Here is a 24550-nt window from a genome sequence, read left to right on the forward strand (position 1 = left end):
CCTTTATGGCCTGAAACAGAGTCCTCGAGCTTAGTTTGGCAGGTTCAGTGAGGTAGTACAGTAGTTTGGTATGCAAAAGAGCAAGTCTAATCATTTGGTGTTTTTTAGACATTCTAAAGCTGGACTAATCCTACTTATAGTGTATGTTGATGATATTGTCATTACTGGAAATGACTATGCAGACATTTCTTCACTCAAGTCATTCCTTCAAACTCAGTTTCAAACAAAAGATTTGGGTTTATTGAAATATTTTTTAGGAATTGAAGTTTCAAGGTGTAAGAAAGGCATCTTCTTATCTCAGAGGAAGTATGTCCTTAATTTATCGGCGGAAACAAGTAAATTAGGTGCCAAACCATGTAGTGCACCAATGACTCCCAATCTTCAGCTCACAGCAGGAGATGGTGAACTATTTGAGGACCCTGAGATGTATAGAAGATTGGTTGGTAAACTTAATTATCTCACAGTAACTCGTCCAGATATTGCATATTCAGTTAGTATTGTAAGTCAATTTATGTCCTCTCCTACTGTTACCCATTGGAAAGATTTGGAGCAAATTTTATGTTGCTTGAAGGGTGCTCCAGGTCGTGGTCTCTTATATAACAATCATGGGCACTTACATATTGAGTGCTTTTCAGATGCAGATTGGGCAGGTTCAAAGATTGATAGAAGATCCATTACAGGATATTGTATTTTTGTTGGGGGAAACTTAGTATCTTGGAGAAGTAAGAAACAGACTGTAGTTTCTCATTCGAGTGCTGAATCAAAATATCGAGCTATGGCCCAAGTTGTGTGTGAAGTTATGTGGACACATCATTTATTGGAAGAAGTGGGTCTTAAGACCTCATCTCCTGCCAAACTATAGTGTGACAATCAAGCCACTCTTCATATCGCCTCAAATCCAGTGTTTCATGAGCGTACTAAGCATATTGAAATTGATTATCATTTCCTTCGAGAAAAGATTCAACAGAAAATCATCTCAACAGGGCATGTCAAAACCGGGGAGCAATTAGGGGATATCTTCACAAAAGCTTTGAACAGGGCTCGGGTTGACTACATTTGTAACAAATTGGGCATGATTAATATCTATACTCCAACTTCAGGGGGAGTATTATAGAAAGTCAATCCTATAATTATGTACATTATATTCTTTATTAATTAGTTGCCATAATTATTGGGATCTCTTCTCAATTAGAATACTTAATTATAGGGTTCCTTGTATATAAATACCTTGTATCTCATTCGAGAAAATACACAGAATATATTCTCTTCAAGAACAATAGTTGAAATGTCCTTAACAGGATTTTCAATTTTCACTGATGTCTCCATTGAATCTTCTTCATTCCCCAATATATCTTCCTCAAGCCTTGCATGTGCAGTTTTATCAACTTCTTGCTCTGGAATAAGCTTTTCAACATGTAAGTTCAAGAATCAAATTTTCAGATTCTTCAATCTCATACTCTTCAAGCTTAGTTTCTCTAGGTTGCTCTTTTCGTTCCTCATCTACAAGCTGCTCCTCAAATTCTTCTTTTTGTTCATCTTCAACGTCAAGCATTTTTCCTTGATTTATAATTTGAATTTATTCTTAAAGTCCTTGCAAAGCTATTGATAATGCATTAAACTCAACTTTTGATAACTTATTAAACTTGTAACACCCCTATTTTTATTGGTTCTATACATTTCACTATTCCAGTGACCATTGTCGGTCCAGATAGTCAAGAGGCTTAGAACAATATTCAAGTCACCTAAAAAAGTCATAAACAAAAATTAATAGAAATTATATGAAGGAAAAATGGAAATAAGAAAAACAAGGCATAAAGGATTAAATGAATCAATGTCACAGCAATGGGTGACTGTACCGGAAAGTGACTGTGAGATCAGTTGCAACCCTAGTTTCGTATGGGACATTGTGATACCGTAGTCCTAAAAATTATTGCGAAGCTAGGAGAACATTGAAAACCGCAAAAAAGAGTGGGGAAAAAGGTCAAATAATTAGATCAGGGTTCAAGAAGCAAAACAGTGTTATTGAAAAATCGGATCAGGCCGATAAGGGGCAAATTGGTCAATTCACCCTTAGAGGTGACTTTTGGCCTAAATGTCTATTAAAATGTAAGAAATTAAAATTATGAAACATAGATTCAAAGTGAAGAGGTGAGTGAAAGAAAATGAAAATGAAAAAAAATTCAAATATAAAATGCCTTATGACATCACTCAAGTGAGGTAAGCATGACCTCATAAATTTAAAACTTTAAATTTTGAAAATTTAAGATAAATATAAATATGGATAATCACAAATTAAAAACTTAAAAATTAAAAGTGGTCTTCTTTCCCTATTGTTGCCGTCCATGTCCCTCTCTCTCATCTCTTTCTTCTTCTCTCAAATCCACCATGAAAGCTTATGATAAGCTTTTCTAAACCCTAATTTCAACCCTAAATTCTTTAATTTTCTTGAGGAAAACTAGTAATTGAGCCTTGGTAAGAAGTTTAGAAGAAAGAATTGGAGGAAAAATTGAAGAAGCAAGAAGTTAGGAAAGCTTCACATCAAGTAAGTTCTTCTCTCTCTAATTTAAAGCTATGTATATTGAAGAAATGAAGTAAGACACTTAGAAATTAGTTCAAAATTGAAAAATTTCATGCACCTAGGAAACCCCATGAATTTTGGCCATGTTAGGGAAAAAGGGGATTTGATTGATTTTGATGACATTAATGGTGTAGGCAAGCTTGATTGAAAGTGTAAATGAATTCTATACACTTTAATTTAGTGAATTGTGTAAAGTAAGAAATTGGGAAAAAATTTTGGGGTTTTTAAAATTGCTGCCAATTGACCTAATTAAGGTTTAAATTGGTCAATTGGTGTCGTTTAGAGTGTGAGTGAATGCATGAAATTGAAATGAAATGGTGAATGTGTAATCCTCAATCTGAACAGCCTGACCATGGTCCACTTAAATGGCCATAATTGCAATTCTGTTGCTCCAATTGATGTGAGGTCAATTGGAGATGAAAATTAAGACCCAAAGCTACAATTTTCATGTAGAAACCTTGCCCTAAAACTGACAATAAGTGAGTGTAAAATTAGGTTAAATCTGGATTTCACACACTACCACTATACAGAATTGACCATATGAACAATACTGTCATAACTTGGTGTAGAAATGTCCAAATGACTTAATTTTGGTGGCAATGGAAAGCTTAGACATAGTACAACAACTTTCATGAAGAATACAAACCCAAATTCTGACCATAACCTAGTCAAATTGCTAACCAAAGTTAATTCCTCAAACCTGCCAGAACCAGAATTTACCCAGAATTCTGGACTTCTGGTCAATCCGACCAGTTATGGTTAAATGGCCATATCTTGAACTACAAAACTCCAAATGGAGTGATTCAAAAAGAGAATTAAACTAGACACAATAAGGAACAACTTTGATGAAGGAAAGTTAGCCAAATTCCCACTGTAGAGGGTCCAATGGAACAGTAGAAGTAAGTGACCCAAAACTGAAAATTTGCAATTTCTCCTAGGAAACCTTGAGTTGAGTTTGGCAATCCATACCAACAAAAATGTGATCCAAAATGTGGTATGTGGGGATAATTAAAATTAGTATACCTATTTAGTAGGAAAAAGTTAATATTTTGACTTAATAGTCAAATGAATAGTAACCATAACATAACACATACAAAGAATTAAACTTTTAGGAGAAATTATGAGAGGAATTTAGCATGCATACATTTAAGTGTTAGTTTAATTATGGAAATGGATTGGATGATAATTCAAACGCTTTAAATTGTGTGTTTCAGTAGAGAAAGACACTGAGAATGATACGGGAAACGTGAGTCAAGGCAAAGAGGCGACTCACTAGAGGTTTGTACACAACTAAGTTTATTCAATTAATTTTAATATTGAAAATTATTTTGAATGAATTGTGAATTTGAATGTTTTGATGGCAATTGTGATTTTCTCTTTAAACTTTATGAATTGTGTGTTGCCAACCCTATAAGGGTAAATTCTTGAATGATTTGTGTTAAGCGAATTGAAATGCAATTATTTGAATGGAATTTTATGAATTAGTTTTTAAACCACAGTTAGCATGACAGTCCCATTCGGAAATCCACGGTAATAACGGCTATTTGGGGTTTGACAATTAAAAATTGATTATGTCTCTCATTAATAACGGTTAGTGGGGTAAGACTATGTGAGTACTCATTAGCTAGCTACCCCTTCCCTCATTAATAATGGTTAGTGAGGTAATTTGCTTTATCGTGGTGTACAATACGGCATTAGTCGTGAAATTTCATGTCATGGTCTGGACTGTGTGTACTTGGCAGCACTTTTTCTTTGAAATTTGTGAACTATGTTGAAATAAAGATTTTAGTAATTTGATAAATTGGACGTGCTTCATTTGTATGAAAATATTGATCTGTTATGAATTGTTTTATTTTATTTCATAATGATTTACAATGAATATTAGTTGTGTACTACTGAGTAAAAATTACTCAGCGATAGCTTTTATTTGCTGTCGCAGATAAAATAAAAGGTATATTATTTGCTACAGTAATAGGGGAGCATTCTTGGAGATTTTGTACGGGTATATTATTTATACCCTTGTAATTTAGTTTGATGTAAATATTTTTATTCATATGTATCTTTTGAATTGGTTGAGCAGTTGTAGAGTCAAGTTGTAATATTATTGCTTTCGTTTTCTTTTCTGTAAAATTATAGACTTTTGTATGCATATATTTTTGAATGAAATGAAATTTATGTTATTTGAAAATGTATTGAATTGAGAATTGGTGAACATTGAGATTAATTTGAAACTGTGTTAAAAATTGTGTTGAACTGAGACTTGATGAAATTATGGTTGAGGAAAATATATTGAAAATGCCTTCTTTTCAGGTTTTTGAAGAACTGTTTTCTCAAAATACAGCCGACACTCTACCGAAATTTTTACAAAAATTGCGGACATTTTTAGATAAATCAATAATTTAATTTTGATATAAATTCCAATTAAAGGATTTTTAACAATTAAGAAATATGACCCACCATTTTAAATTGAAAGGAAAAGGGTTTAAAATTCCTTGTAGTATGTTTAATGAGTTATCAGTAGACGAAGTACGATAATTCATCATATACACTATGGGATCATGTTATGCCATATGGAGGGGTAAGGTGTGACATGTTTTAGTAGTATCAGAGCAACGTTTTGAATGAGTTTTGACTTTTGAATTTGAATTATTTTCTTGATTAGTACAACTGCTTAATGTCGTTTATTGATACATATAATGCATTTACATCATGAATACGAACTAATGGAGATAATCCTCCTCGTGTTTGTTATCAAGGAGTAGATAACTCTTTAAACTGAAATGGAAGAAGGGGATCGCTCAGTTAAGCAATCTGTTGAGGCAGAGGCACAGGAGGAAGCCCCAGTTCTCCAGAATGTTAGTGGGTCAGCCACTCCAGCTCCACCTATGCCGCAATTTCCTACTCAGTTTGCCCAGCAGATGGCTGCACTGTTTCAACAAATGGCTAGAAGTGTGCCAACCCAAGCACTAGCAATGCAACCACAGCCTCCAGCCAGACAATATAATAAATTGATGAAATTTAGGGCTACTGAATTCAAGAGTACTGTGGATCCACTAGAGGCAGAGCAGTGGATTGAAAGAATGGAACGGGTATTCAAGAAACTACATTGCACAGAAGAACTCAAGTTTGAATACTCGGTCTCTCTGTTGCAAGGGGATGCATATGAGTGGTGGAAGACTATCCCACATAGTCTAGTGGAGCCCCTTGTTCTGACCTGATCAGATTTTCTGAGGGAATTTAGACAGAAATGGGTCCCTGATACCTATGTTGACATGAAATTGCAAGAATTTTTGAGCTTGAAGCAAGGGAATAAATCTGTGGCCGAGCATGAGAGAGATTTTTTCTGCTTTAGTCATCTTGCTGGAAACCTGCTTATCACGAGCAAAGATCGATGTAAGCGGTTTGAGGCTGGTTTGAAGCCCAATATGAGGATGCAAGTAGTGGGGTTCAGACATGAAAACTTCTCTAAGCTGATATCTCAAGCACTGGAACTAGAAAGAATTGAATTGGAAGAGGCACCTAAAAAGGGTTTAAAAGAGAGAGAAAACTGGAAAGACTACTGATCAAGCTCCTGATAGTGGGTCGGGAAAGATAAAGCAATTTGGAGGATCTAACTCACGCAAGTCCGGTAGAGGTAGATCCTCAGGACAGAGGCCACCCCAACCTAGCCAACAAACATCCAGAGGAACAGCTCTAGTCCGTACTTGTGAAACCTGTGGAAGATTACGCGGAGAGGTTTGTTATAAAGCCATCAGAGCCTGTTATAACTGTGGTGGGACTGGACATTTTGTCAGGGACTGCACTAGTGCCGGCAAATCTGAGCCACCTACTACAGTTGAAGGTTCAGTTCAGAGTTCTGCCTCCAAAGGTTCACAGACAGTTAGCAGAGGCCGAGGTAGAGGCAGGCCACAGTTAATCAGCCTAAGCAGAGTGGTGCACCAGTTAGGGTATACACCATGAGGTAGTGAGAAGAGGCTGAAACTTCTGATATAGTTGCTGGTACATTTTCTATTTTTAATCAAGATGTATTTGTGTTGTTTGATCCTGGTTCCACCCACTCTTATATTAGTGCTAGCATCATTGGTTATCTTGCTATCCCTTATGTGAAAATAGATTTTGAGGTGCCAGTAACTAGTTCGCTAGGACAGGAGGTCAGGGTCAACAAAATGTATAAGGATTGTCCTTTGGTGATCCAAGGACACACATTCCTATCCGACTTGATTGAAATGCGCTTTAGAGATTATGATATCATCTTAGGCATGGATTGGTTAGCCAGGCATAATGCCATGATTGACTATAGACTGAAGACAGTCACTTTTGGTCTCCCTCAGTATGGTGATGTGGTTATACATGGGGAGAGGCAGTTATTGCCATCAAATCTCATTTCAGCTGTACTAGCTAAAAAAATTATCAGAAAGGGGTGTGAAGCATATTTGGCTCATGTGATAAACACCCAGGTAGAGAGTCCCACCGTGAGGGATATTCCTACAGTATGCGACTTTCCAGATGTGTTTCCTGAAGAATTGTCAGGGTTACCTCCAGAAAGAGAAGTGCATTTTGAAATAAAGGTTATGCTGGTGTGGACCCAATCTCTATTACACCTTACAAAATGGCACCTGCCGAGTTGAAGGAGTTGAAGATGCAGTTGCAAGAATTGCTTGATAAGGGCTTCATCCGCCCTAGTGTCACCTTGGGGAGCACCAGTGTTGTTTGTTAAGAAGAAAGATGGTACTCTCCGTCTGTGTATCGACTACAGGCAATTGAAGAAGGTGATAATAAAGAACTGATATTCGTTGCCCCGTATAGATGATTTGTTTAATCAGTTGAAGGGTGCAGCTGTGTTCTCCAAAATTGACTTCAGATTGGGATATTATCAATTGAGGGTGCAAGAGCAGAGCATTCTAAAAACTGCTTTTAGAACTTGATATGGCCATTATGAGTTCCTGGTTATGCCATTCGGGTTAACTAATGCTCCGACTGCATTCATGGACCAGATGAACACTATCTTCAGGCCCTACCTTGATCAATTTGTAGTTGTGTTTATTGATGACATCTTGGTATATTCGAGGAATGCAGAAGAGCATGATAGGCACCTGAGAATTGTGCTACAGACTTTAAGGGAGAAGCAGCAGTATGCTAAATTATCAAAATGTGAATTTTGACTGAAAAAGATTTCTTTCTTGGGGCATATTGTGTCAGCTCAAGGCATTAAGGTGGATCCCAGCAAGATTGAAGCTATCCTTAATTGGAAGCCACCCAGGAATGTTACAGAAGTTCGCAGTTTTCTGGGTTTAGCTGGATACTACTGCCGTTTTGTTAAGGGATTTTCTATGTTGGCATCTCCACTGACCAAGTTGCTTCGGAAAGATGTGAAATTTCAGCGGACGGATAAATGTCAGAAGAGTTTTGATGAATTGAAAAGATGTTTGACTGAAACTCCAGTCCTTACTTTACCTACACCGGATAAAGAATACACTGTCTACAGTGATGCTTCTCACAATGGGCTAGACTGTGTATTGATGTAAGATCGAAATGTCATTGCTTATGCATCAAGCCAGTTAAAACCCCATGAGAGATTATCCTACACATGACTTGGAGCTAGCAGCTATTGTATTTGCTCTGAAGATCTGGAGACAGTATCTGTGAAAGTGTTACATCTACATAGATCACAAGAGCCTGAAGTATTTGGGTACTCAGAAGGAGTTGAATTTGAGACAAAGGAGATAGTTAGAGCTAATAAAAGACTACGACTATTTGATAAACTCTCAGCTAGGGAAAGCTAATGTGGTAGTTGATACCCTAAGTCACAAGACTATTGCTAGTCTAAGAGTTTCTCTTTTGTCTATAGTGCATGAACTAAAAGCACTGCATGCTAGTTTGGAGATAGATGATGGGGCCAGATGAGAGCTACATGGCAAGTGAAACCAGTGCTGATTGATTAGATAAAAACAACTGCACAAAATGATGAGAAGTATCAAAAACTGATCGAGGTAACTCAGGATGGCAAGAAACCTGAATTTTCTGTAAATGATGATAGCCTACTGCTACACCAGGGCAGAATGTGCATTCCTAATAATATTGAATTGAGACAAATCATTATGAAGGAAGCACATGTGTCTCCTTTTGCTATGCACCCTGGTGGCACTAAGATGTACAGAGGGTAAAAGAACATTATTGGTAGAATGGGATGAAGGACATAGCTGAGTACGTATCTAAATGCCTAACTTGTCAGCAAGTGAAGGCAGAGCATCAAGTGCCAGCTAGTTTGCTACATCCACTGCCAGTACCTGAGTGGAAATGGGAAAGAATAACAATGGACTTTGTGATGTGACTTTCAAGAACACAGAAGAATCATGATGTAGTATGGGTTATCATGGACAGATTGACCAAGTCTGCTCACTTTTTGCAACTACAGATGGACTACAGTCTGGACAGATTGGCTAAACTGTATATCGATGAGATTGTGAGACTTCATGGGGTGCCAGTATCGATTGTGTCAGACAGAGATCCAAGGTTCACTTCTAGATTCTAGGGTAGTTTGCAAAAAGCCCTAGGAACTAGATTGAACTTCAGTACGGCATTCCATCCACAGACAGACGGCCAATCTGAGAGAGTGATTCAAATATTAGAGGATATGCTACGGGCTTGTGTGATTGAATTTGAAGGTAGTTGGGATACACACTTGCCTCTGATTGAGTTTGCTTACAATAACAGCTATCAATCAAGTATTGGGATGGCCTCCATATGAAGTCTTGTATGATAGAAAGTGTAGAACTCCTCTGTGTTGGGACGAAGTGGGTAAAAGAAAACTGAATGGCCCAGAAATTGTTCGGCAGACAGAGGAGAATATCAGACTTATCAGAGACAGGCTCAAGACTGCATCAGACAATCAGAAGTCCTACATCGATTTGAAAATGAGAGATATTGAATATGCAGTGAGTGACAAGGTATTCCTCAAGGTTTCCCCTTAGAAGAAAATTATGAGATTTGACAGAAAGGGGAAACTGAGTCCTCGTCTCATTGGGCCGTATGAAGTTCTGGAAAGAGTGCGTCCTTTGGCATACCGATTGGCACTACCTCCAAAGTTGAAAAAGATACATTTGTGTCTTTCACGTATCCATGTTGAGGAGGTATGGATCCGACCCATCTCATGTTCTACCTGTTGAAGAGATTGAGGTAAATCCAGACCTCTCATATGAGGAAGAACCCATAAAAATTCTAGCACACGAGGTGAAACAGCTGAGAAACAAGCAGATACCACTGGTGAAAGTGCTGTGGAACCATTATTCAGGCTAGGAAGCTACTTGGGAACGCGAGGAGGATATGAGGAGACAGCACCCATAACTATTCAGAGACTGACACCAGGTAAAATTTCGAGATGAAATTTTTTTTAAGGGGGAGAGAATTATAACACCCCTATGTTCATTAGTTTTATATATTTCACTGTTCCGGTGAACAGTCGGTCCGAATAGTCAAAAGGCTTAAAACCATATTTAAGTCACCTAGAAAAGCCATAAACAAAAATTAATAGAAATTATATGAAGGAAAAATGAAAATAAGAAAAACAAGGCATAAAGGGTTAAATGAGCCAAGATCACAGCGATGGGTGACAGTACCAGGAAGTGACTGCGAAAACAGTTGCAACCCTAGTTTTGTATAGGACATTATGACACCGCAATCCTAGGAATTATTGCGAAGCTAGGGGAAAAGTGCAAATCACAGAAAAGAGTGGAGAACAAGGCCAAATAATTAGATCAGGGTTCAGAAAGCAATACAGTGTTATTGAAAAATCGGATCAGGCCGGTAAGGGGCAAATTGGTCAATTCACCCTTAGAGGTGACTTTTGGCCTAAATATCCATTAAAATGTAAGAAATTAAAATTATAAAACATAGATTCAAAGTGAAGAGGTGAGTGAAAGAAAAAGAAAAAGAAAAGAAATTCAAATATAAAATGCCTTATGACATCACTCAAGTGAGGTAAGCATGACCTCATAAATTTAAAACTTTAAATTTTGAAAATTTAGGATAAATATAAATATAAATATAAATAATCACAAATTAAAAACTTAAAAACTAAAAGTGGTCTTCTTTCCCTATTGTTGCCGTCCATGTCCCTCTCTCTCATCTCTTTCTTCTTCTCTCAAATCCACCATGAAAGCTTATGATACGCTTTTCTAAACCCTAATTTCAACCCTAAATTCCCTACTTTTCTTGAGGAAAACTAGTAATTGAGCCTTGGTAAGAAGTTTAGAAGGAAAAATTGAAGAAGCAAGAAGTTCGGAAAGCTTCATATCAAGTAAGTTCTTCTCTCTCTAATTTAAAGCTATGTATATTGAAGAAATGAAGTAAGACACTTAGAAATTAGTTCAAAATTGAAAAATTTCATGCACCTAGGAAGCCCCATGAATTTCGGCCATGTTAGGAAAAAAGGGGATTTGATTGATTTTGATGACATTAATGGTCTAGGCAAGCTTGATTGAAAGTGTAAATGAATTATATACACTTTAATTTAGTGAATTGTGTTAAATGAGAAATTAGGGTTCTTGACAATTGAAGAATTGGGGAAAAATTTGGGGGTTTTTAAAATTGCTGCCAATTGACCTAATTGAGGTTTAAATTGGTTAGGTCAATTGGTGTCATTAGGAGTGTGAGTAAATGCATGAAATTGAAATGAAATGGTGAATGTGTAATCCTCAATCTGGACAGCCAGACCATGGTCCACTTAAATGGCCATAATTGCAATTTTGTTGCTCCAATATCAGTGAGGTCAATTGGAGATGAAAATTAAGACCCAAAACTACAATTTTCAGGTAGAAACCTTGCCCTAAAACTAACCATAAGTGGGTGTAAAATTAGGTTAAATCTGGATTTCACACACTGCCACTATACAGAATTGACCATATGAACAGTACTGTCATAACTTGGTGTAGAAAGGTCCAAATGACCTAATTTTTATGGCAATAGAAAGCTTAGACATGGTACAACAACTTTCATGAAGAATACAAACCCAAATTATGACCATAACCTTGTCAAATTGCTAATCAAAGTTAGGTCCTCAAACCTACCAGAACCAGAATTTACCCAGAATTTTAGACTTTTGGTCAATCCGACCAGTTATGGTTAAATGGCCATCACTTGAGCTACAAAACTCCAAATTGAGTGATTCAAAAAGGGAATTAAACTAGATACAATAAGGAACAACTTTGATGAAGGAAAGTTAGCCAAATTTCCACTGTAGAAGGTCCAATGGAACAGTAGAAGTAAGTGACCCAAAACTAAAAATTTACAATTTCTCCTAGGAAACCTTGAATTGAGTTTGGCAATCCATACTAACAAAAATGTGATCCAAAATATGGTATGTGAGGATAATTAGAATTAGTATACCTATTTAGTAGAGAAAGTCAATATTTTGACTTAATGGTCAAATAAATAGTAACCATAACATACCACATACAAAAAATTCAACTTTTAGGAGAAATTATGAGAGGAATTTAGCATGCATACATTTAAGTGTTAGTTTAATTATTGAAATGGATTGGACGATTATTGAAACACTTTAAATTATGTGTTTCAGTAGAGAAAGATACCGGGAAGGATAAGGGAAACGTGAGTCAAGGCAAAGAGGCGACTCACTAGAGGTTTGTACACAGCCAAGTTTATTCAATTAATTTTAATATTGAAAATTATTTTGAATGAATTGTGAATTTGAATATTTTGGTGGCAATTGTGATTTTCTCTTTGAACTTTATGAATTGTGTGTTGCCAACCCTATAAGGGTAAATTCTTGAATGATTTGTGTTAAGCGAATTGAAATGCAATTATTTGAATGGAATTTTATGAACTAGTTTTTAAACCACAATTAGCATGACAGTCCTATTCGAAAATCCCCGGTAGTAACGGCTATTTAGGGTTTTGCAATTAAAAATTGCTTATGTCTCCCATTAATAACGGTTAGTGGAGTAAAACTATATGAGTACTCATTAGCTAGCTAGCCCTTTCCTCATTAATAATGGTTAGTGAGGTAATTTGCTTTGTCGTGATGTACAACACGGTATTGATCGTGAAATTTTGTGTCATGGTCTGGATTGTGTTTACTTGGCAACACTTTTTCTTTGAAATTTGTGAACTATGTTGAAATAAGGATTTTAGTGATTTGATAAATTGGACGTGCTTCATTTGTATGAAAATATTGATCTGCTATGAATTGTTTTATTTTATTTCATAATGATTTCCAATGAATATTAGTTGTGTGCCACTGAGTAAAAATTACTCAGCGATAACTTTTATTTGTTGTCGCAGATAAGGAAAAAGATAAAGCAACAGAGTGAACTGCTACGGTGATAGGAGAGCATTGTTAGAGATTTTGTACAGGTATATTAATTATACCCTTGTAATTTAGTTTGATGTAAATATTTTTATTCATATGTATCTTTTGAATTGGTTGAGTAGTTGTACAGTCAAGTTGTAATGTTATTGCTTTCGTTTTCTTTTCTGTAAAATTATGACTTTTGTATGTATATATTTTTTAATGAAATGAAATTTATGTTATTTGAAAATGTGTTGAATTGAGAATTAGTGAACATTGAGATTAATTTGAAACTGTGTTGAAAATTGTGTTGAGTTAAGACTTGATGAAATTATGATTGAGGAAAATATATTGAAAATGTCTTCTTTTTAGGTTTTTGAAGAACCGTTTTCTCAAAATACAGTCGGCATTCTGTCGAAATTTTTATAAAAATTGCGGAGATTTTAGATAAATCAATAATTTAATTTTGATATGAATTCCAATTAAAGGATTTTTAATAATTAAGAAATATGACCCACCATTTTAAATTGAAAGGAAAAGGGTTTAAAATCTCTTGTAACATGTTTAATGAGTTATCGGTAGACGAAGTACGGTAATTCATTAGATATACTATGGAGGGGTAAGGTGTGACAAAACTTTACTTTGGAGAACTTATCAAGCTGTGCATTCAATTTTTTTTACACTTGAAATCACAAGTTCTTTCCTACATTCTTCAAACTCTCTTTCTTTAACTTGTAAGAATTGTTGTAAATCTTCATATTTCCTTTCTTTATCAAGTAAAATCTATTAATAAATTTTGACAACTGTCCCTGAACTTATTTAGTTGTAACATTACAGACCCTCAACTTAAAAATGTAACATAAAACCCCATCAACTTTCTAATTTTGAACAGTAAAGTTCCTCTAACTTCCAATTATCAGTTTTTCAGTTAGACATTGAACTGGACAGTTCCAGTATGGAGCTTAGTCAGTATTTCTCTTTTCTCTCTCAAGCCATGTGTAAATTAAATCATTTTTCTCTCTATAGACTGAATAATTTTTCATGCGTAAAGAGAATAATTTTACACTTTGCATAAGAGAGGAGAGAGAAATGTTGACTAAGCGCCATGCGAGAGCTATTCACATCAGTTTCTAACTGAAAAATCAGTAATTGAAAGTCAGAGGGATTTTATTGTGTAAAATTTAAAAATTTAGGAGATTTTATGTTACATTTTAAAGTTAAAGGATAGTAGTGTTATAACTATATAAGTTCAGGGATAGTTGTTGAAATTTATCCTAAAATCTATAATTCTCGATATTAACCATGTAAGAAAGAACACCTATCACGATCACGTCTATGACTATAATTATCTATCCAATGACATAGAGATGATAATCGAAACCCTTATGAAATCCGATGTCATTACTAATTTCTTCAAGAGCATTTTTTTAGTAATTTATCTCCTCTTCTAGTCTTGCAATGTAAGTTTTCAAGTTATTTGAATTAAGTAAACATACCTTACTTGAAGAAAACTCAAAATTCAGCTCTAAGGAGTTTCGAACGGACTTCAAAATCAAATGCAGGATGTCAAAATTGGCAAGGAAAGAAATTGTTGGAATTTTGCAAACATGGCAGTGCATTCTAGCGATGATGTGGCATAGTTGCTAGAATAGGATCCTGTGTACACAAGTGTAGAGGAGTGAGCTTAGATGGGTGGAGAAGCAGGGTTAGATGACCCAACCCGAAAGATTCTCTCCGTTGAGCATCAGTTGGGTTTTTCCAACACCGAAAATTGGTGGATTGGCAGATTTCGACCGACGAGGAAGGTTCCAGGTGTCGGAATTTGAATGAATTAAGGCATGTTGAGATTCAGATCGAAATGCAACCCATATGGATCTTCAATTGTGGGTGACTTCCGGTGATTGAAATGGTTGCTCCGGGGTCGCCTATGGCTCACTAATCGATGGGTGGTGGTGGCGTTTGGATTTGATGGCCGAATGGTTATGAGTCTTAGTGATTGGTAGGTGGCGGCGTTGGGACTCCTTCAAAGACTTTTTTGTGTTTTGAATTTTTTTTTTTTTTTAACACTGAACAGAAAATTCTAAGGGGCTAGAACAAGGAAAGTTTGAATGGGTGTTCAGGAAATTTGTAGGAAGCTATGGAATTTGGATTGAATTTAGGCTATGAAACCAAATTAATGTAAACAATAACCAGAACAAAGAACAAAATAAAAACAAATCCTTGAAAAAGAGAACTAATAATTTTCGACACGAGAAACTGGCAGATCGGCGAATTTCAACCAGCAGGGAAGGTTCCAAGTGTCGGAATCTGAATGGATTAAGGCATGTTGAGATTTGGGTCCAAATCCAACCCAGGAGGATCTTCAGTTGTGGGTGCCTTACGGCGATCGAAATGGCTGCTCTAGGGTTGCCTAAGGGTCGCGAATCGATGGGGGGTGGTGGTGCTTGGGTTTGATGGCTAGGCGGTTATGGGTCTTCGTGATTGGTAGGTGGTGGCATTCAGACTCCTTCAAAGACTGTTTTTGTGTTTTGAATTTTTTTTTTTCCTAAACAATGAACAGAAATTTCGAAGGGGCTAAAACAAGGAAAGTTTTGAATGGGTGTTTAGGAAATTTGCAAGAAGCTAAGGAATTTGGATTGAATTTAGGCTCTGATACCAAATTAATGTAGAACAATAACAAGAACAAAAACAAAACAAGAACAAATCCTTGAAAAAGAGAATTAATTCTTAACAACTTTATTAATCTCAATAATAATCATAACCTAAAGCTACTGAATAATATAAAATTAGCTCTGTTTATAGAGCTTACAACCTAATCAATTTAGGAATAGAAACCCAAATCAACTCTAATTAGGAGTACTAAATAAGATAGACTAGGAAACAATAGACCTAATAATAATAAAATTCCTAAATAATAAAAATTCTTTAAATTTCCTAATTCTATAATATTTAAAATTACTAAATAAAATTTTAAACTTCCTATCCTACATTAAAAACACTAAACAATTTGCAACCATACATCCCAACTTCCAACTTGCAAGCCTATTGAGAACTCCTACCAAACTTCAATGCAACTCAACCTTTACATATTAAAGAAATGCATATGCATGGGTAAATCTGTGTGCAAGCCCAGAATAGCCATAAAACAGACTAATGAAAATAAGCAGGGAATGAGGAACATAAGAGAAAAGATTAAACCCACTGAAACACAGAAAAGATATCAAGCAATGTCTCATGCTTCATATGAATCTGAAAATGGTTAATGTTAGATGTAGAATTTAATATGTTGTTCAAGTACATTAACTCCAGAAGTATTGAGGTTGAAACTACATTTTTGAAAAAACAACCTTTTAGATGTCGTAGAGAGTAATTTCAAACAGCTTTTTGGCTATTGAAGTGTTTATGACCAAACTATCTAAGATCTACCTTAAAATGACATTTTAATTGCGTTTAACCAACATAATCAAAATAGTGTGTTTCTCAATAGCAGCTACAAATAGCAATACCAAATAAATCCAATGACAAAACTACAATATGGAAAGATCATACCTTTTTGAGGGCCAATTACTTGCTGTGACCTGCTACTATAGTTAGAGGAAGGCCGACTACCAGAAGAGCCACCATGAATTGATGCAGAAGAGGGTTGGGAAGACTCACTGAGTTGACCCTTCCCAACCTGGGATTTACCTGGAATCTTCCCTTGCAGGAAAGGGATACCACTCTCAGAAGCTGTGGCCCAATGTCAAGCTATGAGTTACAACAGAAGATGAACAAAACTAGTAAACCTGAAACAGTATTTGCACAGGTCCTTACCTGATTTCTCAGCAGGAATAACTGCATCTGATTCAACAACAGCTCTATGGCTTCCCACTTCACGTTTAATGGTACCCACCGTACCAGGAAGCCATGACTCATTAGATGGAACAAGGACAGGATCCGATGATGAGAAACAGACTGTTGATGAAGATGTTAGAGTCACAGACACCAAGGAGTTACTAGAGCTTGGAAGGGGCTCGCTGTGTGAATCCCCAGCTCCAAATGCAATGGTGAGGGTTTTGTCAGCATCAATAGGGGACATTTTACTTCCAAACTTACTAACAGCAATTGGTGATGAAGTCACTTCATTTTGACTTATGCCACTTCCTGAAGGTAAGTCAGAAGCATCAATTTCACTGTTGCTTCCAGAAGGCTCACCAGTGGCACCATTGGCCACAACAGCAGCAGAGCTGTAAGCCATAATTAGAGAAAGTAATTATCATGTATATCATAGTAACCTGTCAAGCCAATTATAGAGGAAGTGAGAATTTGTAATTCATAGTCACCTTACTGACAGACTTGTTTCCCTACTTTTCTCTTGAGGGGCTGGCAAAGAAGTGCCATCTTCCTTCTCTGCAGCTTGGTTGGTTCCACCGTCCCTTGCAGGACCAGAATTCCTGCCACCACCAGCATCTGAACCAATCTCACAGTCAAAAATCAGCTTAATAATTAGAGTAGATCTTAGTTATACAATAAAATACATACCATCAAAAACTAATGCCATAACTGATATGGTATTTTTCACAACATGAAACCAAAGTCCCAAATTAGTTGGAGGAGAAACAGGGTTTGGCAAAAGAACTCAGTAAGTGGCATTCACTAACAAGTAACTAAATGAGTTTGAATATACCAAATACAGCCAACAAATGAACACAGGTAAATACAACAGAATAATCACGTATCATAACAAGGAACTAATCCAGCAATTCTAGTTCTCAACAAGCTGTATTAGAAGTAGTAATTTACCATGTGATGTGTGACGAGCTGAAAAGTTCACCCGTCCGCCCCTACTACCCCTCCCCTGCATTCCAGGTTTCCAACGAGCATCTCCAGACTCTCTACTGTTCATATGCTGCAACATTTTAAAATAAAGTAATAAATAATGATATTAGAACCCAAATTTGATAAACACAAAAGTAGCGACTACCATTTGTATTAAGCATGCACTTGTGTCTAACCAACCAATGGAAATAATAAGATATTGCTTGATTAAATGAAAATAAGTAATGTCTCTTGTCTCCAAGGCTCCAACTCATTCTAAAGCTCAAACCCAGGCCACCCAATAGCACCCTGCATATCTACTAATTCCTCTTTGTCCATTAACTGGCAAAATCACCTATTATGAACCTATATAATTTGAATAGCCTTGTACCATTTCATCTCCAAGGTTGTAGACATTGCACAACTTTTAAACATCTAATTTAACCAATACAATTGTTCACAATGAATATCTCTATAATCCATGCACAATGATGCCGAATTGAATAAACACTTTATAGAGATGATAATGCCAAGTCAAAGTTACAACCATGCAAAGTCAAACTCACAGCAGCCCACAAGGAGGAATAACCATCATCATAGTCTAGTCATTGGACAATCTCCATATAAAACAAGCCTAAGTACAATGGGATGGTCAACACTATTATCATTTTTGCAGATAAAGAAACAGTAAACATATGAACTACAATTCAAACGTCCAACACAAATAACAGCAGGAAAAAAAAAATACATCTTGCCTCTTTTCTCCTTCCGCGTTTCTTCTTGACTTCATGAAATGGATCTGTGAAACCGCATACATGCCTGTTATATTTGGAAATGGGAAAATAAAAAGAAAGGATAACATACAAACAACCTCATTTACTATTGCTTTTATATATATTTCCTCGGCTTATGAGCAATCAAACATAGAGCTCATAAGCAATTCATGTGACCTTCAAAAACATAAATTCATGAAGGTTATTCTTCCGAACAGCAGGCATTTTAGTGAAATCAATAGGAGAAGCAACCCCAATTTCCTGAGTTGAGCTCTTAGCTTTAAGTTCTCTCACTGTTCATTAACTTTTGGACATCTTCAAAAGCTATTTCCATAAATCAAAATTACCGAAAAGATAGAAAGCAAAATGCAAAGAAAAATGCTTTCATTTCTGAAATGGAAAGTTGTGACAAACAGAAGCACCATTGCAAAATCTAACATAACCCCCTCTAGTTAAAATCAATTAGAGAGAGAGAGAGAGAGAAGCGCAGAAAACAGTGAATACCCATCACATAAAATCAAAAACCCAATTCAATCCCACACTTCCCATGGAGCAAATTCAAAATCCAAAATAAATCAAATACACCAGTCCAAAACGTGGATCATAACGAAATCATCAAAATGGAAAGCATGCACTCCAAAAATATGAACTTAAAAGAAAACCAAAATCGGAAACCATAAGCTACTAACAATAACAACAAATATAAATTAATAAAACAAGTTACCCTGAAGAAGAAGCTTCTGAGCAGTTTCATTGGGATCCATAGAGCAATCCTTAAGCATTGCATAAATCTCCTCTTCACTGTGATTGCCCGTGATCTCCTTAATGTTCTGGATCATCTTCCTGACGTTGCTCGGGATTGAAACCCTAACCCCACCACCGCTCATCTTTACTTACCCCACAGCCTCCTCTATAAGTTAGAATATAGAAGAATTACGCCTGTAAGCGTGCGTATAAAGAAATGGGAGCTTGTAGAGATTGATTGGTAGTGAAGATGGAAAGCGAAAGAGAGAGTTGATACAGAGTGATTTGTGTTTTGAATTGATCTATGTGAAATGGGAAGAAGAAGAAGAACAAAAAGAAAAGGAAGAAGAGGAAAAAAAATAATAATAAAAATTAAAAATTAAAAATTACAAAACAAAAATAGAAGAAGAAAAGAAAGACAGAAGAGGAGCAAAATTAAGCGTGTGTGTATGTTTTTGGAGTGTACGGCTTTTGCTTTTTATTTTTATTTTTATATATTTCATTTGTTTTTTGTTAAAAAGATTAATTTTATTGAATTTTCCTGCTCCTTGTGGCACAGCCAGTGGTTGGATTCTTAGCGTTAGGAGTGTATAAAGAAATCGATAAACTGATGAATTAAAATAAATTTAAATTAAAATTAATAATTTTATATATTTTTAAATATTAATTATGATCTGAAAATAGTTATAAATTAAATTTTTTATTTTAATTTTGAATTAACATAATAAAAATTGAATTTAATTTAAATATATATATATAATATGTAAATAAATTTATTTATTTTTTATTTTTATTTATTTTTATTAAATAATATATTTTAAATTAATATTTTACTTTTTAATTAATGTATGAAAATATATGCATGAAAAAGGTTTAATAATAATTGAATTAAAAATCAAAAACAATATTAAAACAAGTAAAAATTACCAAAACCAAACCTAACATATTTATTGTAAAAACTGAACATATTTGATTTTATAATTTAATTTATTAGTTTCAATTTAAATACTATCAAAACTAATTTTTTAGATAATTAATTAATTACATTTATGTGCCTGCTTTAAAAATGTGAAAATTAATTATATATAATAGTAATATTATCATTTTTCAAACAAAGCATGTAAATGAATTTTCTATGTAGCTTGCATGAAGGCTTCATGTGGTTTCATTTGAATCTTACACAACAATAATTTTTGTGTTTTGTGTATAATAATAATAATAATAATCCATTAGACTGAAAACATATTTTAACCATTTACCTTTGAAAAGTTTAATATTATCTTGAAAATGTCTTATCTTAGACTTCAACTTTTAAAATCAAAATTAAAAGAAAAATCAAATTAGTTAAGAGTAATACTAGGCTTTCTGTATAAAAATTAAAAAAAAAATGATAGAACAAAATCAAATAATTTTTAACTAATTAGTGTTAAGTCAAATTGAAATTTAAAAAATTAAAATTGAATATGAAATGGGTCCAAACAAAGCTCAAAATAAAAGGCTAAAATTAGTAAATTGAATCCAACAAATTGAACTAGATTTAATCTGATAAAATTTTAACTTATTTGGTTTGATTCGACATTTTTTCTAATTTAATTTGATTTGATTTAATTTATTAAAACTTTCAACTAACTTAATTTTTTTTATTTTATAAATTGAATCAAACCGATCGATACTCAACTATATTCTAGAGTATATATCTTGCCCCTTTTTATGGGCATGGACATGCAAAGAATGAAATATGAATAAGTGGCACTATATTATTTTTATTGGAAAAAAATTGTTATTGGTTTGAGGAAAGAAAGCTACTCTTTATATAATAGTCACTTGGAAAGAACTAATAATACAATGAATTGATATGGCTACAAGATGAAAATCTTAATAATGTAAACACTTTTGGGATTAAGCTTTTGGACTGATATAAATACCATCATTAATGATTAGTTGAATAGAACTTTGGCTGGAAATTTTTGCTTCCATAATTAGGGATTTAATCTTATAAAGTCCCTACTTCATTATTATTATTATTATACACATGACACAAATGATTATTATTGAACTCATGTTATGGATATATGATTAAGGAGATCAAATGTTGGATGTTCATAATTTGGTTCTCAATTGTTAATATTTAATGCTAGTGCATGTGTGGGTTTGTATATAAACACACAACACTATTTGATTTGCTATAGAATTTTCATAAGCCTTAAACCTCTCATGATAAGTAATTGAGTTTAAAAAATTTGTTGTGCTTGTGGAGTGGAGAAAAAAGTGACTTTTAGAATAAAAAAATAAAATTATTGAAATTATTATTTTTCTTACAGAAAGAGGAAATAATGTGACAAATTGTTAACACCATGTTGATTTATGATTAAGGAAAGATTTGTTGACTAATTAGGAAATTATTTAGGTTGATTGTGTTATTTTGTCAATTACTAGTTATTAGAAAAATGGACCATGGACTATAATCTATATAAATGCACATATTTATTGTCACAAATTTGTATATTATTAATTTAAAACACAATTACAAAAAAAAAAATTGGTAGCCTATAGAACAACTCTTTTTAGATTTATAGAAGGGGAAAGTTCTATCTTTTTTTTTTTTTTTCTTAAGACTCAAAGTAATCTTTTGTTTTTAGAATTGCTACCACTCGTGCCCACTCCGAGCAAGGAATGGCTTTCCTTTCCTAAACTTGAAATGTGGGTTATTCTCTCCCCACCTTTGGGGCTAAGAATTTTTTTTTTTTTTTAGGTCTATTGTTTTTTAGGTGATGGACAAAGAGAAAGATCTGTCTTAGTATTTTAATATTTGCCATGCAAGAGGATCCTTTAAAGTTGGCTTGAGAATGGCATCTCCGGTATAATTTTACTAACTATGCTATTGGTCGTCAACCCAAAAGACTTAAAGTATAGGAGTTTTATCATTCACCTTCCTTACAGAATATTGAAAAGGTGTCGTGCTTAGATGGTTAAGGTGCTTTATGTTCTATGGAAGCTTGGTTCCTTGGTGCTTAGATGATATTTCAACAGTAGGAACCATCTTCTCTCTTTTTAGATAGTGGAGCCAGTGACAGTGCTTGTACATTGCTGTTTCTAGATTTAATAGTAATAGGGCTGTGGTGTGTTGGGTTTTTCAGCGTTATTCATGTTTTGTCTATTAGGGCTCGACCTATGTTTTTTAATGTCTTATTTTATTGTTTTTAGTATTGTTTCGTAGATCTGTAATTGGGCCTTAGGGGACTTGGCCATGGTCCAGTTTGGATCGTGAATCAGTTAGTTTAGGTTAAACCTATGACCAGATTGGGTCAATGATTTCAATCTTTAAACCGATTGGAACCGGTCTAAAGGATGGCGTTTTACTATTCCTCCTCATTTGAACAAAACCATAATTGACTCATTTAATTTTTTTCAAATTTTATTTAATTTTTTTTTTAGATTATATAGATGATTTTGAGTATTTTTAATTTTTAGACCACTCTCAAATAAGGAACATAATAATTTATATGAATTTTTGAAGTTAAATAGCATATTTAGATTTTTAGGTTTGATTTAAAATTTTTTTTAAAAAATATTTTTTCAAATATTTTTCCTAAATTATATAGATGATTTTGAATATTTTTAATTCTTGGGTCATCCTCAAATAAGGTACGCAATAATTTATATAAAATTTTGAAATTAATTAACATATTTTAGATTTTTGTGTTTGATTTGAAATTTTTAAAATGATTTCTTTTAACATTTTCCCATAAATTATGCAAATGATTTTTAGCATTTTTAATTCTTGTACCATTTTCAAAAAAGATACATAATAATTTCTATAAATTTTTGAAATTAATTAGTATATTTTAAAATTTTAGTTTTATTAAAGTTTATTGAATTATAGAATATACTATTGATGATTAAAGTGTAGAAATATTTGAAAAGGGATTTTTTTTTAATTGGTGAGCTTTTATGAATTTTGTTGTTATTGTTATTATCTTTATTATTTTTTGAGAAAAAAATTTATAAAAAAATGGATTTTTTTCCTTAAAGAAAATGAGTTTATTATGAGTTAAAATAATATATTGATGCACGCATATTATGTAAGATATGTTAGCGTGAAAATTAAAATTTTAAATTATGTATATTTTAAATTAGATGAAATTGGAGATTGAGATGTTGGAATATAATATATATGAATTGAGATGTGAATAAGAGTTTATTAAATTTATTGTAAATGAAATTATGTTATGTATTGTGATTTGGACTAATTAATGGATGCCCAGTTAAATAATTATTAAAGGTTCAAATATGATATTATTTAATTAAAATAAATTTTCATTTTTTATTTATAATTTTGTTAATTTTAAAATTTTCAAGAATGTTATTCAAAATTCATATTGAGATTGAAATGGAAATGAAAATTGAAATCAAACCAAAATTATCTCGAATTGAATTGGAACTCAATCAATATTGTAACTAAAAATTAGATTGTAACTAAAAATTAGAATCAAAACTACTTCAAAACTGGATTGAAATTGGATCAAATTGTAATTAAATTGAAATTGATTCGAACCGTCTAAATCAAAGCCAATTTCAATTCAAGCCTCAAAGGATAGACAGGACTAGGCCTTAGATCTTTCTACTATTCTCTTAATCTTAATGAAGTGATATCTTAAAAAAAAAAAAACAACTTTATTATTAATTCGTTAATAGCTTGAATGTTGCATGAACAAACAAATTATTGCTCAAAAAACACAATTAGGAATGATAATGAATAAAGTATTTGTAAAAATTATTTTACTCCAATCTTATTAATATTTTCAAAATCTGACCCCGTCATTAAAATTTATTCTCAACTACCGAAATTCATCCCGAACATAATTATTATTACTTGAAAAAATACCCGAACCTATTTTATTTTATATACTTTAATTAAAAATTTGCATAAAAAATATTTTTATCAATAATTTATATTTTAAAATTTAATAATTTCATAAATATTTCAATTTTATTTTATATAAAAATATAAAAATTTATAAATATTATTGTAAAAAATATATAATATTTATATAAACTAGTTCGAGTAATGAATATCTAACATGTAAAACCTAAATCCGCTACGGGTATTAAATTTCAATCTAAATCCATTTCAAACTCGATTATATTACCTAAACTCTTCTATTATGGTTCAGTCAGATTGAATACTTGCAAAAACCCGAACCTAAATACAAGCTATGACCTTGCTAACACCACGCAGAACCAATGACCACCAAATTGAAGCATACACAATACTTTTGCCCTCTAATTTTTTGCTCTTGTTGCTCTCAAAACATTATGCTCTTGGAACTAGGGGTGAGCATTTGGTTCAAA

At 33.6% G+C, this 24550-nt stretch overlaps 1 protein-coding gene across 2 annotated transcripts in view; it reads right to left on the reverse strand.

Annotated features, from left to right (window-relative positions):
* LOC110641513 (GBF-interacting protein 1-like) overlaps window positions 1-19644 on the reverse strand; it is a 31696-nt gene extending 12052 nt beyond the window's left edge. Inside the window, exons 1-6 of one of the 2 annotated variants that reach the window (XM_021793252.2) lie at window positions 19179-19644; window positions 18437-18480; window positions 17667-17772; window positions 17207-17333; window positions 16698-17110; window positions 16434-16613 (exon numbers count right to left, since the gene is read on the reverse strand). In XM_021793252.2, coding sequence (XP_021648944.2) covers window positions 16434-16613; window positions 16698-17110; window positions 17207-17333; window positions 17667-17772; window positions 18437-18480; window positions 19179-19341 — 1033 coding nt within the window. In that variant the 5' untranslated portion in view covers window positions 19342-19644. The remainder of the gene's footprint in view (window positions 1-16433; window positions 16614-16697; window positions 17111-17206; window positions 17334-17666; window positions 17773-18436; window positions 18481-19178) is intronic. The other variant, XM_021793251.2, reaches the window with a different exon arrangement.
* Between the last annotated feature and the right edge of the window lie 4906 nt (window positions 19645-24550).

The sequence above is a fragment of the Hevea brasiliensis genome, chromosome 10 (assembly GCF_030052815.1).
Source record: "Hevea brasiliensis isolate MT/VB/25A 57/8 chromosome 10, ASM3005281v1, whole genome shotgun sequence".
NCBI lineage: Eukaryota > Viridiplantae > Streptophyta > Magnoliopsida > Malpighiales > Euphorbiaceae > Hevea > Hevea brasiliensis.